This window comes from Syngnathus leptorhynchus, chromosome 1, assembly GCF_054491065.1.
Source record: "Syngnathus leptorhynchus isolate UIUO chromosome 1, UIUO_Slep, whole genome shotgun sequence".
Classification (NCBI taxonomy): domain Eukaryota; kingdom Metazoa; phylum Chordata; class Actinopteri; order Syngnathiformes; family Syngnathidae; genus Syngnathus; species Syngnathus leptorhynchus.
The window spans coordinates 19,929,289-19,944,639 of NC_141195.1; the positions used below are offsets into that span (position 1 = coordinate 19,929,289).

The window sequence follows — 15,351 nt, forward strand, 5'->3', positions numbered from 1 at the left end:
CGCGACCTCCTGACCTTTAGGTAATCAAGACTACGCCTGCCCACACTTAATCGGTCTCCATTTTTATAAACCTATTTACAGTAAAGTAAGCCTTTAAAGATAGACGACTCTAAATTGTAACTTTGGAGGTGTCGCTTTGGTCACTCACTACGATCACCACTACCGTCTAAATAAGTAAAATTGATCGTATCTTAAGGAAGAACGAAATCTTCAAAGTGGTTTCTTTTGTGAATATAGAATTTATGCGACAGAGTACAAATGAAAAACAATCTGACGTCCCTGTACCGTAAGCATTTTACATAACCATCAAAGAGTGTTGTCAACAACCTTACCAACTTTTTTTTTTATCATTCACTGCCATTGACTCCTAGAGATTTCAAATATCCACTTTAACTTGGCTGGCAGTGAATGAGTTAAAAAATCTGCAAGTATCTACCTAAAAAGAGGTTGGGAAGTGATGAAACAGCAGTTCTCACCACTTTCATAAACCGTGGGCAAATCAGCTGAATATGCGAAAACCCTATCCTGTCAATCAAACGCTACTTCTAAAATTTAGGGAAAAATGGATGCTACTCAATCTTGCGACTTTTCTGCCTCCTCATAACTACATACATGTTTGAGACGTGAAAATATATCCACTTAATGTCCCTGGTGACATTATGTAATCCACCCATCTAGGTGTTTAAATTTGTACAGCGACCGCCACACTTATGGTTCCTTGTGTTGCGTTATCTTTTCTATTCTATCTAGTTTTAAATAATCTCGTACTGGCTCTGGACATGCACAGAAATCGAGAGGAACCGAGGAATGGCTGAATCTTATGCGGGAAGTGCAAGCAATAATTTTTATTTCCTTGATTGGGATTCAAAGCTTTAGCTCTAGCGGAGGAGGTCACAAAGGAGCAAATTACATCTTGCTTGCTTTGACAGAAAAACAACAGTTTGACTGCTTTCATCACTTGAGTTCAAACTTTAAAACAAATTCAGGATGACCTACAATTATGACATTTTAGTGAGCCTTTTTCAATCTAATATCATACCATGTAGCTGTCATTATCACAGAATTGCTCAAGTTATTAGTTCTAAAAGCGATTATTACATGAAGACGTCTTGAGCTACACAGAACGTCACATTATTATTATTATTATTTTTTTTTTTTTCATTATTTCTTGCTCCGTGCTGTCATGAGTGCTCTCTATTTGTTTTTGTTTCCGGTAATGATGAGCCACATCTGCATTGTGCCTCTAAGGTGCATATATCTGTTCAATTTGAGTGTTTGGCCCCATGTCTGTAGGTGTGTGTGTGTGTGTGTGTGTGTGTTGCAAAATAAGACTTGAGGCGAGTGTAGCGCTCAGCGAGAACTAAACACATCACTGCTGTAGGGAAAAATCAACTTGAGCATAGATGGATGGTTTGGGAGGGTAGTGCAATCACAGCTTGTTTTTGGCAATTTGCGGCTGTATGAGAGAACATGAGGGTGTTGCGGGTTTTTTTTCCTCAATCTGTGTGTGTGTGTGTGTGTGTGTGTGTGTGTGTGTGTGTGTGTGTGTGTGTGTGTGTGTGTGTGTGTGTGTGTGTGTGTACCTGTGTGTGTGTGTGTGTGTGTGTACCTGTGTGTGCAGCTAAACGAGATGATCCGTGCTCCAGTGGAAGGCGATTTCTGGCAAGTGGACCACATCCGTCCAGTCTACAGTGGAGGAGGACAGTGCTCGCTGGACAACCTGCAGACACTCTGCAGCGTCTGCCACAGAGCTGTATGTGCATCATTCAACACTAAGCCCGAAATACATTTGTCCAGCTTGATTTTTTTTGCCGGTGCACCTTGGCCAGAGCTCTCTTTTATCCTTCTTAAAAGAAAGTTGAATCCCTCATGTTGAGGATCATCCGAGGTGGCAGTAATGTGATACATGGCCAGCCTTCTCTTGCCAGTAATAACATCCCAGCAGGCGGCTATGTCGTGGTGATGTATAGCATTGGCTGCAAAAGGCCGTGCGTGTGTATCTAGTAATCACACGCGATTCCTCAAAAGAGACATTAGAGAGCAGGAATGTCGAAATAAAAGTCTCTTCTGAAATGTGCTCTAATGTCACACCAGCGACTTATTTGCTTTCGTCAGGGTGTGAATACCGTGTCTGTAAAATGCCTCTGCGGAAATACCCAGAGGATGCACAAATTGCAATAGACTTTCCGTCCTGTTTGGAGCCCCTTCGAAGGGAGTCTGCCTGCTCTACTGCGGGGTGTGCCGCTGTATTAAGGCCTTTCCATAAATCACTTTATTAAATTAAAAAAAAAAAAAGTTCATCTGTAAAAACGACATTGTGTACAGCTTTCATGACAAGTGAAAGTGATGTCAAGGGAAATTACTGCTGTTTTTGTATTTCAACTAAGCTCAGTTGAGCAGCCTGGACAAAGAAGAAAAGCAGATTCATACTGTAGGAATGCCACACCTAAACTGACCAATCATCTTTGGGTTATTTTGCCCTTCCACAGAGGACGGCTCAGCAGGCCAAGGAGAGGAGCCGGTTGAGGAAGAGCGCTGCAGCCAACAAGGTTGCATCAGACATCAGCAGATTCTTCATGAAGAAATGATGCTCCTCGCTCACTCAGGTGCATTGTTGAGTCCCAACTGGCACTCACAAGATGCATTGTGATTTTTCTCTTATTGGAAACAAAAGGCCAAACTACTTTGTTATCTGCTGTTGTTTTTTGTTTTTTTTAAGATAGCAACCACATCCCCCTCTTGTCCCCGAACCATCACAAGTGTGTGTGCATGGGGGGGGTCGGGTGATTTATTGCAGCCCCCTTTAAGCTTGAGGCATAAATGGAGCAGGTTGCTTCAGAGACGCTCAGCTATTTTCAGATTTTGCAAAGTTAGTGCAACGTTGCAGGTGAGCAGGGTGATCAATTAAAAATGGACCGTTCTACAAGCAAACTCTTGTTTGTGTTGTTTTTTTTGGAAGATAGATGACTATTTTGTGAAATAAAACCCCCATTTCTATCGACCTCCTGCGTCTTCCCTCCTCCATTTTTTTCTAGCGCTTTCTCCACAGTTTGAAGCGTCAACACACCAGGACATAACGGACCAGCTAGCAAGTGGTGTCATCGCCTCAAGTCTGAAACATTATTGTCCATACACCCGCTCCTCTTCTGCTGTGCTTGATGTTCTGAGCAGAGCTGCAGTCAAGAGGGCTATGTTTAGAGGCACCGAGAAATGAGTTACTATGGAAACAAGGCTCCAGGTTCAGCAGTGTCGAGAGCATTGAATCTGTTCTTGTGCAAGTTATACAATGAGCCAGACAGACATCAGCGGCTCCGATCAATATCAGCGGATCCTGTCCAAGTGAGGCACAATTCCACCCCGCACCCCCACCCACCTTTTTCCTTTTCCGCATCTAACTCAGAATTCAGTCAAATTTGCCGTCACCAAAAAGTTTGGAATTTTGGCTGTCAGCTACTTCTTGGTGTGAAACTTTACGGGAACCCCTGTAAGTGTGTGTCCATGTGTGTGTGTGTGTGTGTCCCCCTAAGGCTGCTCCAGGTCTCTACTTAATAAGGCCGCTCTTCCTCTGCTGTCTAAAACGACAAGCTTGGCGAGTAATGAACAATGTTGCAAGCAGCCTTCCAACAACAACAGGTTTCAGTGTCAAGCCCCTGTCAGCAGCCCATGACTCTGATCGCATCTTTTATTGCACCCAAAAGATGCATGTGTGTGTATGTGTGTGAGAAAGAAAAGAGCACAAATGAGGGATGGAGGGTGATGCACTTGGTTGACATGGTGCGGAAGGTAGCTGAAAGATGTGTGATGGTCACATGGTGCCATAATGAGCCAGTGTCCCAATAAAGATGTATCTTCTCCCCCGCAGGGCATGCTGGGTTAAGAGCAGCGCTGCAAACCTACCTGCATTTGACAAGCTGTCAGTGCAGGCAGGTGGGACACGATGACAGTAGTCAAGATGGACTCGCATCAAACGAGCGACCGCCAGGGTATATGCCTCCTGCCGCTGCCTCTCGCTTCCAGGGAAGCAAAAAAAAAAAAAAAAAAAGGGTTTTTTCCCCTCACTATGTACAATCAGCATAATTGCAGTGCGGATTTACATTGCGGCCCAGTGCACTGCGAACATCACTTGAAGCAATCATGTCGTTAGGAAATCATTTTTACTTCCAGGCATAGAATGTATGGAATGTTAACTATAAATCTACTGAGATGCAATGCTGCATGCGGGACATTTATTTGGTCGAGTGGCTGGTGACTCTTGGGGTTTCTCTTCTCATTCATGGTGTGAAGGTCATTTCAACAAGTCAGACACAAAGCATCAAACAAATCCGCAATTCATTGTAAAATGGCTCAGCACTATTTTGTAAGTATGACTTTTTCATTTTCAAGTGGACCTGGATGTACTGATCTTACTTATTGCCCTTGAGCAAGGAACCAAACATTAGATAAGAACGACACATTTACAGAGTGTTGTTAGCACTCACAAGAAACAGTATGGCTGACCTGGTGTCTCCATAGCAACCACAGAGATACTAATTGCTTTATTACAAGCCATCATCTTAAAATAGAGTAAAGGAAAAAAAAATCTCTGCTGATGCTTTAAACATACTGGTGTACCTCGGGGAAATGTTCCCTTTTCCTTCTTTTGACATCAGAAGTTGATTTCACTAATTGCATCCGCTTCTCAGAATCAGCCCACAAGATCAATGCAAAGCTTACTAAACATGTTAAAATCTTGAATCTGCTGGGTTTTTTCATGAATATAACACTAGTTTTGTTGTTTGTTCTATCTAAAAATTATTTTAAGAATTAATTATTCTCAATTACTTTGGCGATTAATTGCGAATGAGACAAAAAAATGAATGAATAAAGATTCATTTACTGGATATAAATAAGCAAAAATAGGTAAAAAATATGAAAATACCACAAATATTGGATTTGCTAGAAGAAAGTCATGTTTATAAATCAGCATCCAAATTATGCTTCAGGACACATCAAAACATGGCTGATTTGAATTTTCTGTTGACCAATTTAATTGGTCAGCTTTCATGCAGAAATACAGAAATCTGAGAATAGTTAGTTAGAATAGTAGGATTTTTTGCAATTTTACAATTAAAAAACGTGTCGAAATAGCTCATTTTCAAAAATAATTTGGGATTAATTTGCTAATCAATTAGCTGTCAATTATTATATGAATCATAGCTCTCATTTTCACGTACCTACGTCAATAGCTAATTTGAGAAGCGTGAAAGAGAAAGTCTATGAAGCTACTAATTAACACCACCTCAACCACCAAGTGTGCAATTTGATTGACAATTTTCTTCTTAAATAAAGGCTGAAGTGCCTACAAATCTGCTTTCGACCAATTGTTCTTGATGCCTCCTCCTTGCCCAACTTGGTAGGAAATCCAATCCATTTAGGAATCTCTCCATATTATGATGATTCCATGATGGGGAAAAAGAGGGATTTGGATGTCGTTTCGTTTGAGCTCCTCTGTTCTATTCGGGCAGGCGGAGGTAAACTATACAAATAATTCATAATTCCATTATAATTTGCATTCACATTCCACCAGGCCGTCGGTTATCCTATTCCGACCTCGTCTGCCTCTAATCCACTTTGGTTCTCTCAGCAAAGAAAAGCGCTCCTCCAAACCCAATCTTGTGTGACAGGTGTGATGGAGAGTGGCCAATAAAAGCCGTTGCTGTCACCGTATCTGAGCGTTGTTTGATTCTCGGCCGCTGTGCTCACCATTGTCATCCCTGTGAGTCCGCCGCAGCCCCTGCTCACGCATCTGGGCTGGGCTGCAGGGGGGGGAGAAAAAAAAAAAACAGAGGTAGAGGTCGGGGGCAAGGGGTGATGGGTTTTCTAACTGGAGAATGTCATTACAGTAAAGGAACGGCGTGGTTGTGTTGTTGGCTTTTAAAGCACGGCGGCTGATGACAGGCTTTGTCTTTATTGTCACATCATGCGGTGGGACGCCGAGGGGATCGAAGATGGATGGTTCCCTGCCGCAGCCTGGCACTAGCTGAATGCTGGCACGGCTCTGCGGGGTGCAACAAAATGGTTTTACGGCTGGAGTAATTGGTGGCAGACCATTGCTCATAAGCGGTCTCATTAATCTCATTAAAATACACTTTCTGGTTTGCAGCCGCTTGGTCTTAAGGGCCACTGCGACAAAAAGCGATTGCTGCTAAAATAGAATTTGTCATCCCGATAACTTGCGTGGTTGATGATATTTCACAAGGAAAATGTTCAGCCACTAAAAGGAAATCAATTGAACTGGATGTAAAGCGCGCTTGACTATTCTTTGACTGTCACCCAAGCGTGGTGGGGGAGATCCAGCTGTAAAAGGATGCTTTCTCATTGCTCAGCTGGAGGTGGCTTTTTGTCAAGTCCAAATTCTATTTATTCAAGATGGCTCCCCGCTTGCTTCCCAAGACGCACGCCGTGGCGTGGATTAACAGCAAAATCGCAATCAATTCACCCAGCGAGAGATGAGACCAAATAACAGATAAGGTTCTTAGCATAATTCATACAGGCTCCAATCTGGCGTGGATTTATGGACGCTCGGTGGCGGCGCGGGGCTTAGTGGCGGCGTGTGATGCGTTTTGTTCAGGCTTTGGTTGGAGAAGCGGTCAGGACTTGACCGTCAATTAGCCGCTCCATATGCTGGTGGTGCATTTCAAATCTGAGTATTGTCACACTGGAAAAAATGTGTTTATTTTTTCCCATACAAAAAAATATATATCCGTGCATGAATAGTCTATCTGTGTATCTGAATCCAGATGATTTTATTTTGTGCAACCACTTGGCTAAGCAGTTGCTGCATCATTTGAATCCTTGAGGACACCTGTAGGCTCGAAAAGACAAAAATAAGCATGTATCTTACTTTCCTCGGGCTACATACTATCTAAGTATAGGAGACCTCAGCACTCCAATGCAAGGTTTTTGGCAGTGTGAGAAGATGCTAATTTAATTTCATTTCAACCTTGATTTATCTAGCCGGTCTGGCATTTGCAATGCTGACCTAGCTCCGGGGAACAGAGAAAGGAAAAAAAAAAAAGCAAAGGAATTTAAACTAGTCATCTGTCCATGGAAGACACCATGTCAGGGCTATTCAATGAAGAATTCAGTTGGGCTAAATGTTTGAAGTCAAGAAATGTAGCCAGGCCATACTCTAGTCGCCCAGTAAACGGACATGCCTCACCTCTCTGTATCTTCCTACTATTCCCCATTTTAGCAACCCCAGCCACGCTTCAAAATAACACCGTTAGCGATGCTAGGCGAGTGTCACTTTCACAGTATCAAGCACTGTTGGAATTTTTGAAATCTTACCAACCGGAATACCCTCCTCTGCTTCTCTTGAATGTGATTCAATTTAAGCAGACTGGACCACAGACTGGGCCAGTCATTACTTGAATAGTCCTGCCCGCACTAGGTCATTGTGAGGTCAATGTGTCAGCTGAGAAGGATTTGAAGCTACCTATGGATTTGAAAGGAATAAAAGGCTAGAATCACAAAGACCTTATCTCTGCCCCCGTGTCTGAAAAATAAAGTGATGTTATGACATCCCGGCAGCCTGTTTGACTAACAAATGAACACAAACCTTTGTATTGAACTAAAGCAATTAATGTTAAAACCATAATGTGAGTCATGGAAAGGGAAAGCCACACTGAGCTACAGCTTTATCGTCTCGCCCTTTCATGTATTCAGCGGTCCAATGATTGAGGTTAAAAATGAGAAGCTGAACAAAACGCCCTGCCAGCTCCTTTTCACAAGACATCTTTTCATCTCTCTTCTCTGTACCAAGGCCATTGATCAGACATCTCTCACTCACCGACTTGCTTTCAGACAGGAATTCCGTCGTGGTAACACTGCTCAGCATGTCTCTCTTTCACTAGCCTAAATCACAAGGTCAACTTTTTACACTTACTTTAAATTTCACATCGCAGACCTTTGTTCATTTGCAATGCGCCATCCATTTTCAGGACCCATTATTTGCATAGCAAGTTTGCCATCTATGCTAAAATTTCCTTCCACTTTGCTTGGTCTTCTCGAATATTATTGTGTTTCTTTGAGCCAGCAAAAAGGTCACGTCAGCATTGTGATGCGAGCGATGCTAGCAGGGCATCATTACGGAGGCGCTCTGCCTAATCACCTTTGGTCACCTCATGAGAGGCCGTTCCCATCGCAATGCTTTCGGCCCTAATGAGGACAGTCAGCCTTACGTCTAATGAGAGGAAGGCATTTGCAACTACCTCGCACACTGCCAAAAAAGTATCTCGGATTGCCAAGAATACAAGACGCGAGAATTGTCAGTCCTCAGTCATCATCGGGCCTTGCGGCAGGCTGAGGAAGCTGTCAAATATTTGTTCTCCCTTTCCACCAACATCCTTGTGCTACTTAATTACAAGGAGCAGTGTGTGATTAAGCCCTTCTTCAATAAACGTAAATAAGAAGCTCAGGCGTTGGATTCAAGTCGTCTATATGCTTCATTCCCACTTTGTGGGATCAGGACGGACTTTTTCTCTCGCGGTCAAAGGATGGTTCATTCATCGAGGTGTAGCTTGGTTGAGTTTGGTGCGGAGGAATTTCGACAAAAATCAGGCCCTCCTCTTCAGCGTCAGACATAAATCGTTGATATTTCAGAAAGGCAAAAAAAAAAAAGAAAAGATGATTAAAAATGACTGACCGACATTGCTTTAATGAACTAACTAATAATTAACTGACCTGTACAAAAATGATGGTGGATCCCCTCAACAGTCTATTTTTTGTGTGATCTGCAGCTTTTTTTTTTTTTTTTAAACTGGCCAAAACATTCTACTCCGGGATGCCTTGACTTGAGACTTTCTTGTACCTGGCACATATTCGAGATATTATGCGGCAGTTCCCAGTTAACCTTGACAGAGGTCTGCAATCAACTAGGCAACAATGTAGTTATCTTTTGTGATAGAATTGTCGAAACAACAAATCTAATCATCTTTGCACATTGATTTTGGCAGGCTTATTGTCGACCCATCCATCTATGTTGTCCTAATGCATTCATATCAAGTGTGAGTATGGAGGTGGGTGTGGTGGGCGTGTTTTTGTTCCTCACCTGACTCAAGGAAGCCAACTGTTGTGTGAAATCTTAATGTCGGCCAAGAATTTTGGTTTTATTTCGAAATGAAAAGAACACACAAGTTTGTGTTCAACATTTTGCAGTATAAAGTTGTCAAAGCAAGTGAGAGAACCTTTCTGAAACCAATTTAAAGCATTTTGAATTCATGAAGCACTACACCAGACAAGTTTTTTTTTAAGCTGGTGGTGTTAAAAGAGAATTCATGACGATTATTCTTGACATGAGGTGATAAAAAGAGCAGAATATAAATAAATGACACCCGTAAGAAAAGCCAAATGAAATGAAACACACATCTTTCATCAATCTTTCATCACGTTAATCAGATTCACAGTGACGCTCAAATGTCCACTGAAAGCTTTTGATAAGGACTTCCACAATTGGGTTTGAGTGGGTAGAATCTGGCCACTCAACTGTGGACATCTTCACACCCACTCCCTCTTCTTCTTTTTTCTATATTCAGTTTTGCCAGGTTCTCAATTACTGCGCGAGTGGGCCGGTGTGAAAAGACAGGAGGGAGGGTGAGTTGGATATAGCAACATTCCCTGTCAGCCCACACAGAATTATTCATTGTGATGATATAAATCTTATTAAACGCGGTGATAACGGGTCGGTTGGGCGGCGGGATGAAAGCGGTGAGGTGTCCAATGCGTACCTGGAGGAGTTTGAGGGGGGGGCGGCACGATTGAACACACTGCAGACGCTTGTGTGTAAAAATAGTCACATCGGCGCTTACATAAGTCCAGAACATTGGCTAAGCCAACGCTTTTGGAAGGCTTTTGGAACTTGTCATTATGTCATGTCGACGTCATGTTACGTCAAGAAGCAGAGGTGTCTCATGCATGGGACTTGCCATGAACCCGTGGGCAAATGAAATGGCTCATTAGTCCATTCAAATCCTCGAACCTCAAAACTGTGAATCAGACGTTCTAACAACCGGGCAACTGGGCTACCCAATTTTTTTTAAACCCTGTTGTGATCTTTCATAAATCTAGTATCAACATGTAGAGAAAATATAGAAAATTGTATAATAGCCAATAAATATAAATATAAATCCTACATGATTGGATTTGTTGTGCTGCTTTTAACATGCAGCTGCTCCTTGGACCGTGAAAGAGGATTGACCCAATGAAATCTACTTCTTAACAATCACATAATTAACTAGTATGGAAACTATCGATCGATACGACACAAAAACGACATTCATTATTTTTCTGAAGCCGAGCCGCAATTGGTTGTGACTCGAAACCAAGCAACTGTGATGTAACTTTCAGTCGACAGCTGTGATTTATAAAAACAGGTGGATTTTGCTGCTTAACTCATATTCCACAAATGCAATATGAATCTCAATGTCATGTTTAGACCAATGGCAGTACACACAACATATTATTGTAAATACATTACCCTTTAAATAAAACACATTACAGAACAAAATTACAACTCAAATTCAATTGGTTTTATGAAATCTGTTTCAGATGGCTCTTATAAAACAGCAGTAGGGCACAATGCATGTTCTTTCATTAGAAGCCAAAAGTGTCAGTGCATGCAAAGTGATGAGCATAATGTATAAAAATCTTCATTATTATGATGATTATTATTATATAGGATGAGCGTTTGTGATTAAAGAATAGCTCCTGTGAGTTTTATTTGTTTGTGGCCCATGAGGCAAATGTTCCCCAGCCCCAATATACCAGTAAAATGAGCACTAGTGTTTTTACAAAGCTGGTGAGCTCAAATAGTGACACATTAGCACACCTCTGACCTTCAACGATGCAGATACTTAAGCTACTTTTCATCTTCATACATAAGAAATAGGTAATGGTGCAACACCTGTGCTCTTTGTCACTGAAAAAAAAAATTGGTGACATTTAGTCCCCTAAAAAAAAAAAAAACTGCCAGCACTTTCTTAAACAGTTGGGGGTCCCCTCAAAAAATACTGCAGCAGAACATTTCTCTATATTATGCAACGCCATGATTTTGGCTCCAGAGTAGATTATCTTCTTTTCAGATGATATTTTGATAACGGCTTTTGGCAATTTTCTTCGCTAAAAGTACAGAAAAAGAGTGAATCTTTGTACGTTTGAAAAATCTTTTCCTCGTCCTGTGTCGGTCCCTCATATTGTAAAATCTGTTATGTATTAAAAAAAAAAAAAAATGCTACGAGCGCGCACCCCTTTGCCGTTAAAAGTGCTTCTGCTCATCTAGAACTATCTGAAGTGGCGATTTGCATGTTCCCCTTAAAATACCAATGAAGCCTTGGCACTGCTTCACCCCGCCGCTCGGAGCACAGAACAACACATTTCCACGCTCTGTCGACACAAATCCAGCTTTGGAAAGACTTGACTCCCACCTTTCCCATTCGACGTTCCCCATAAGCAACTCATCCTCCTCCTCACACTCCCACTCGGCCTAGTAATCCATACTGTTTTGTTTCGCCGCCACGCTGATCATGTCTCTCCCACTGAACGCTGACGAGCCAAAGAATTACTTCCGCCGTGTTGAGTACATAATGACCTAGAACTTCCCAATATGCTTTAAAAACATAACTCAAGTAATAAATTTGATTTATACTCAAATGTACTGCAATTTCTCCCAATAAATGCAGTGACTTACTTTCCATTCTAAATCTTTTTGTCAGAGTTTCATTGGAATAGGTTTCCTTAAGCTCAAGTAAATAGCACTACTCAGTGATGAATTACTCCAGGCAACACTTAGCCTCTTGAGAAAGCTGAGTAAAAACAAATGAAGGTCATAAATTGGTGGTTTTTTCCAAAGCAGTCAATGAAAAACTTCACTTATCACTGAATTATTGTTGAATGAGTATTTGATTATATTACAGTTCAAATGAAGCAGCAGCGTAAGGTTACCTGGCTCTACGCTACTTCCATGCCCAGATAAATATGACGCATAGCGCTAGGTAGTAAATTGTGATTTTTCAGTTAATTGCTATAATCAACTTCTTTGATTAACAAGCATGTCTTCTCAAGACACATGCCTGTGGAAATTAGTTGCTTGGTGTGCAGGCACTCTAAATGCTATTCACAGCACCTTTATCTTCCCGGACTGTCCTCTAATTTGCACCTAAATTCTTTACATGGATGATTAGCCACTGACAAGACAATATCTGGCGACACATCGTACCTCTTCCATATGCTGCTGATCATATTTAACTCCAGTCTTCTGTAACTGTTGTTATATACTAGGTATTTTATTTTGGATTGTCCCTTTTTTCCAAACAAAATTCAATCTGTTTAACTACAGTACATTTCCGATCAATATCCATCTCAATACAAATGAAAACCGGGAGAGTATATCACCCTAATTTCCGACATGATACTTCATACATGATTGATTGGGACAGACAAGCCTATAGTGTGTTGTGTTGTGATGGTGCCACTTTTGAAACAAACCAGGAAAGAGACTTGGTCAGAATTTTTTTTTTTTCGTCAGAACAGTGAATACATTTGAACAGCAGCAGCATAATTAAAAGTAGAGCGGAGCGGCCGAAGAGGTCACACAACAAGCCACACGGGCGCCGTGTGTTTGTGAGAGCACATTATGTTGATGCATGGATTTATGTGTGTATTTGACTGGAACCAGACACCAGCGTCAACTCCATGTTCTGCTTTCATTTGACTGGGACCTAGTTTAAATGGGTCATACTAATGCACCCAAATTAGCTCAAACATTCAAGATTGGTTAATTATTGATGACTGGAGACGAGATGTTTGGTCAACCGGGTCCAATCAGTGTGTGGTTATTTATGTGTCCATTTTTTTCTGTCAATTTCCTTTTAAATGACAGCTGCTCTGGGCTTCTTCCCACGATAAACCCGGCCACGAGATTTTTTTTTTTTTTCCCCAATCAGGTTGTCAAAGAAATCTGATTATATTTAAGCCATTTATACTAATGAAAGGGAAACATATGAATTAGTAAAGCTGGAGAACAATTTTGCATAGTGTCACCTTTGGACATTTATACACGGCCATTATGTTTGGGAATACAGGTGAATGGGAACGGTAACTTAAAAATAGGCCTAGAATACACGAGCCGCCAAAAGTGGAAGAAACTGTGTTTAATGACAGACAAATAGAGAAGGAAATGTTAAACTTTCATGTTCTTACTTTATTGACAGAGCGTTCATGCTGCATAGTGTCAAGAGATCCGAATTAAAATAAGCTTTCAATATTTTTTAATTGTTCCTAGTTTTCATACATCATTTGCATTAAATTTGGTGGTGTACCCTCATGAAACGACGCTTCTCAGAATGTGTTAATTAGATGGATCACATCCAAATGTTTCAAGTCGCGAACGAGGCACCTTGGATTCATGGTATCAAAAACAACCAGCGTGCCTTTCAAGGTTATTCAACACAAGGTGTTTTTTTTCCCCCCTCTCAATTTTCCTAAAATAAATTTATTTAAAAATGAGAAATGAGTTTTGCTGGGCACAAGCCTCCTAGTGGATTGGCTGGAAATCAGAGCCAAAAACAACACTGCTATCTAGCGGATACAGCTCGACATAGCCAGTGCTTTAACAATTGAACGCTGCATTCATTACATTACGGTTTACGTTTACCAGCGTTTGCAAAAAGACGCCATTTCGATGTTATGAACATCACGCGTGAGAATAGAATATCACACAAAGGCACGCACAATCACCACATAAGAGAGAATAGTTACAAAAATAAATAAATAACGTTAATCACATTAAACATTACATATCTTGTTTCTGTAGTGTATCCGATTGAATATCGGTATTTGCAAATAAATGATGTCAATACGTTTTACTCAACAACCCACCCACATGTGTTTTGTAATTATGACTTGGTGCGTGTGTGCGCGTGCGTGCGCCCGCCCGCGTTCAAGCGTGCGTGTTTTTTGTGATTAATTTCATGTTCCTAATTGTCTTCATATGATAAGTACTTTATTTTCTGTGCATTTAATTAAACTATCCGATTAAGTTGTTTACAGGTGGCCATCCTCTTCCCTCTGTGCGTATCTTTTTTCAGGAAGTGGGCGTCAAATTCGCTTCTTGCTTGTACACTGAAAATAAACCATCAGCCACCCACCAGTGTGACACAAGTCCAAATGGATTTCTTTGCACTTAAAATGTCCCTCATTATCTCTCTAGTCGGCCTTAAAATTAGAAATTAGACACAAGTGTACATTGAGCTGGTGGTGTTTTTTTTTTTTTTTTAGGTTGTATTTATATTTCAATGTTACACCCACAAATGAGCTGAGCATGCTGGACTGGACCAGTTTTCATTTAAACTCAAATGTTGTATATCCTTAGTTTGTCACATATAACATATATATATATATATATATATACACTGCACGCTCTGTGGGGCCAGAAAAGAAGAGAAGTATTGAGAAATACGGCACTATGCATGTGAGTGTGGAGGCGTTTCCTAAAAACAGGGATGTCAGGGGAGGAGAGATTTGCGCATGCGCAGTATTCAAAAAAACGGACTTAAATTTTCATTGTGTTTCCTGATATTTATATAAGTTTCATCAAGCATTGGCGAGGAAAAAAAAAAAAGTTTTATTTTTCACGAATAAACAAAAAGGGCCTCGAATTTAATGCGGACCAAATCCAATAATACGAGGCCATGAATGAACCATGTGCATCATTTGGAGTTTGCACTCACATCCATTTGTTTAAAATATAAAGTGAGGCATGTGAAGTAATTCAAGTTAACCATATTTAGTGCAAGTACATGACCTCACCTCGTTTTACGTCTAACTGGCACAGTGAATGAAAGAAGTCACTGTAACATCTTTATTTGGGTTCCCAATACACAAATTGAAGAGGAGTCCGCTTTATATTCCAAGAGACAGCAAAGGCATTGACCAACAAGTTTAAATGTTAACTGCAGTCCTATTTACACCATCTTGTAACAGACACTGTATTTTCAGACAATTCCATGTAGGGTGGTGTGATTCGCAGTACAATCAAAAAGGCCTCTTGCAATTTCAGTCGATGGACCAGAAATGCACTTTTCACAGACTTCAATCAGCTTCAATTGTGGATCTAAACTGGGCCTGCCCGTGGAGCTCAGGTGCTGCTGTTGGGCCATTTAAACCAACAAAATAACTACAACAAAAATAGAGCAGACTGTGCCCCCAGGTAGGTACCAAGGTTCTATATATTGAATGAGGCGGTGAGTCTCCAACACAAGCAGGTACTGAAACCCAAAGATTTGATCTTATATTAAAAAAGTTTATGACCTGAGA

General features: G+C 41.0%; 1 protein-coding gene across 9 annotated transcripts in view; it reads left to right on the forward strand.

The window, feature by feature from the left end:
• The window catches only part of zranb3 (zinc finger, RAN-binding domain containing 3), a 57,308-nt gene extending 53,345 nt beyond the window's left edge, over positions 1-3,963 (forward strand). For 8 of the 9 annotated variants that reach the window (XM_085906007.1, XM_085905999.1, XM_085905993.1 and 5 more), the window contains 2 exons: positions 1,622-1,753; positions 2,490-2,984. In XM_085906007.1, coding sequence (XP_085762133.1) covers positions 1,622-1,753; positions 2,490-2,588 — 231 coding nt within the window. In that variant the 3' untranslated portion in view covers positions 2,589-2,984. Of the gene's footprint in view, positions 1-1,621; positions 1,754-2,489; positions 2,985-3,862 lie in introns of those variants that run through there. The other variant, XM_085905965.1, reaches the window with a different exon arrangement.
• The last annotated feature ends 11,388 nt before the right edge of the window (positions 3,964-15,351 follow it).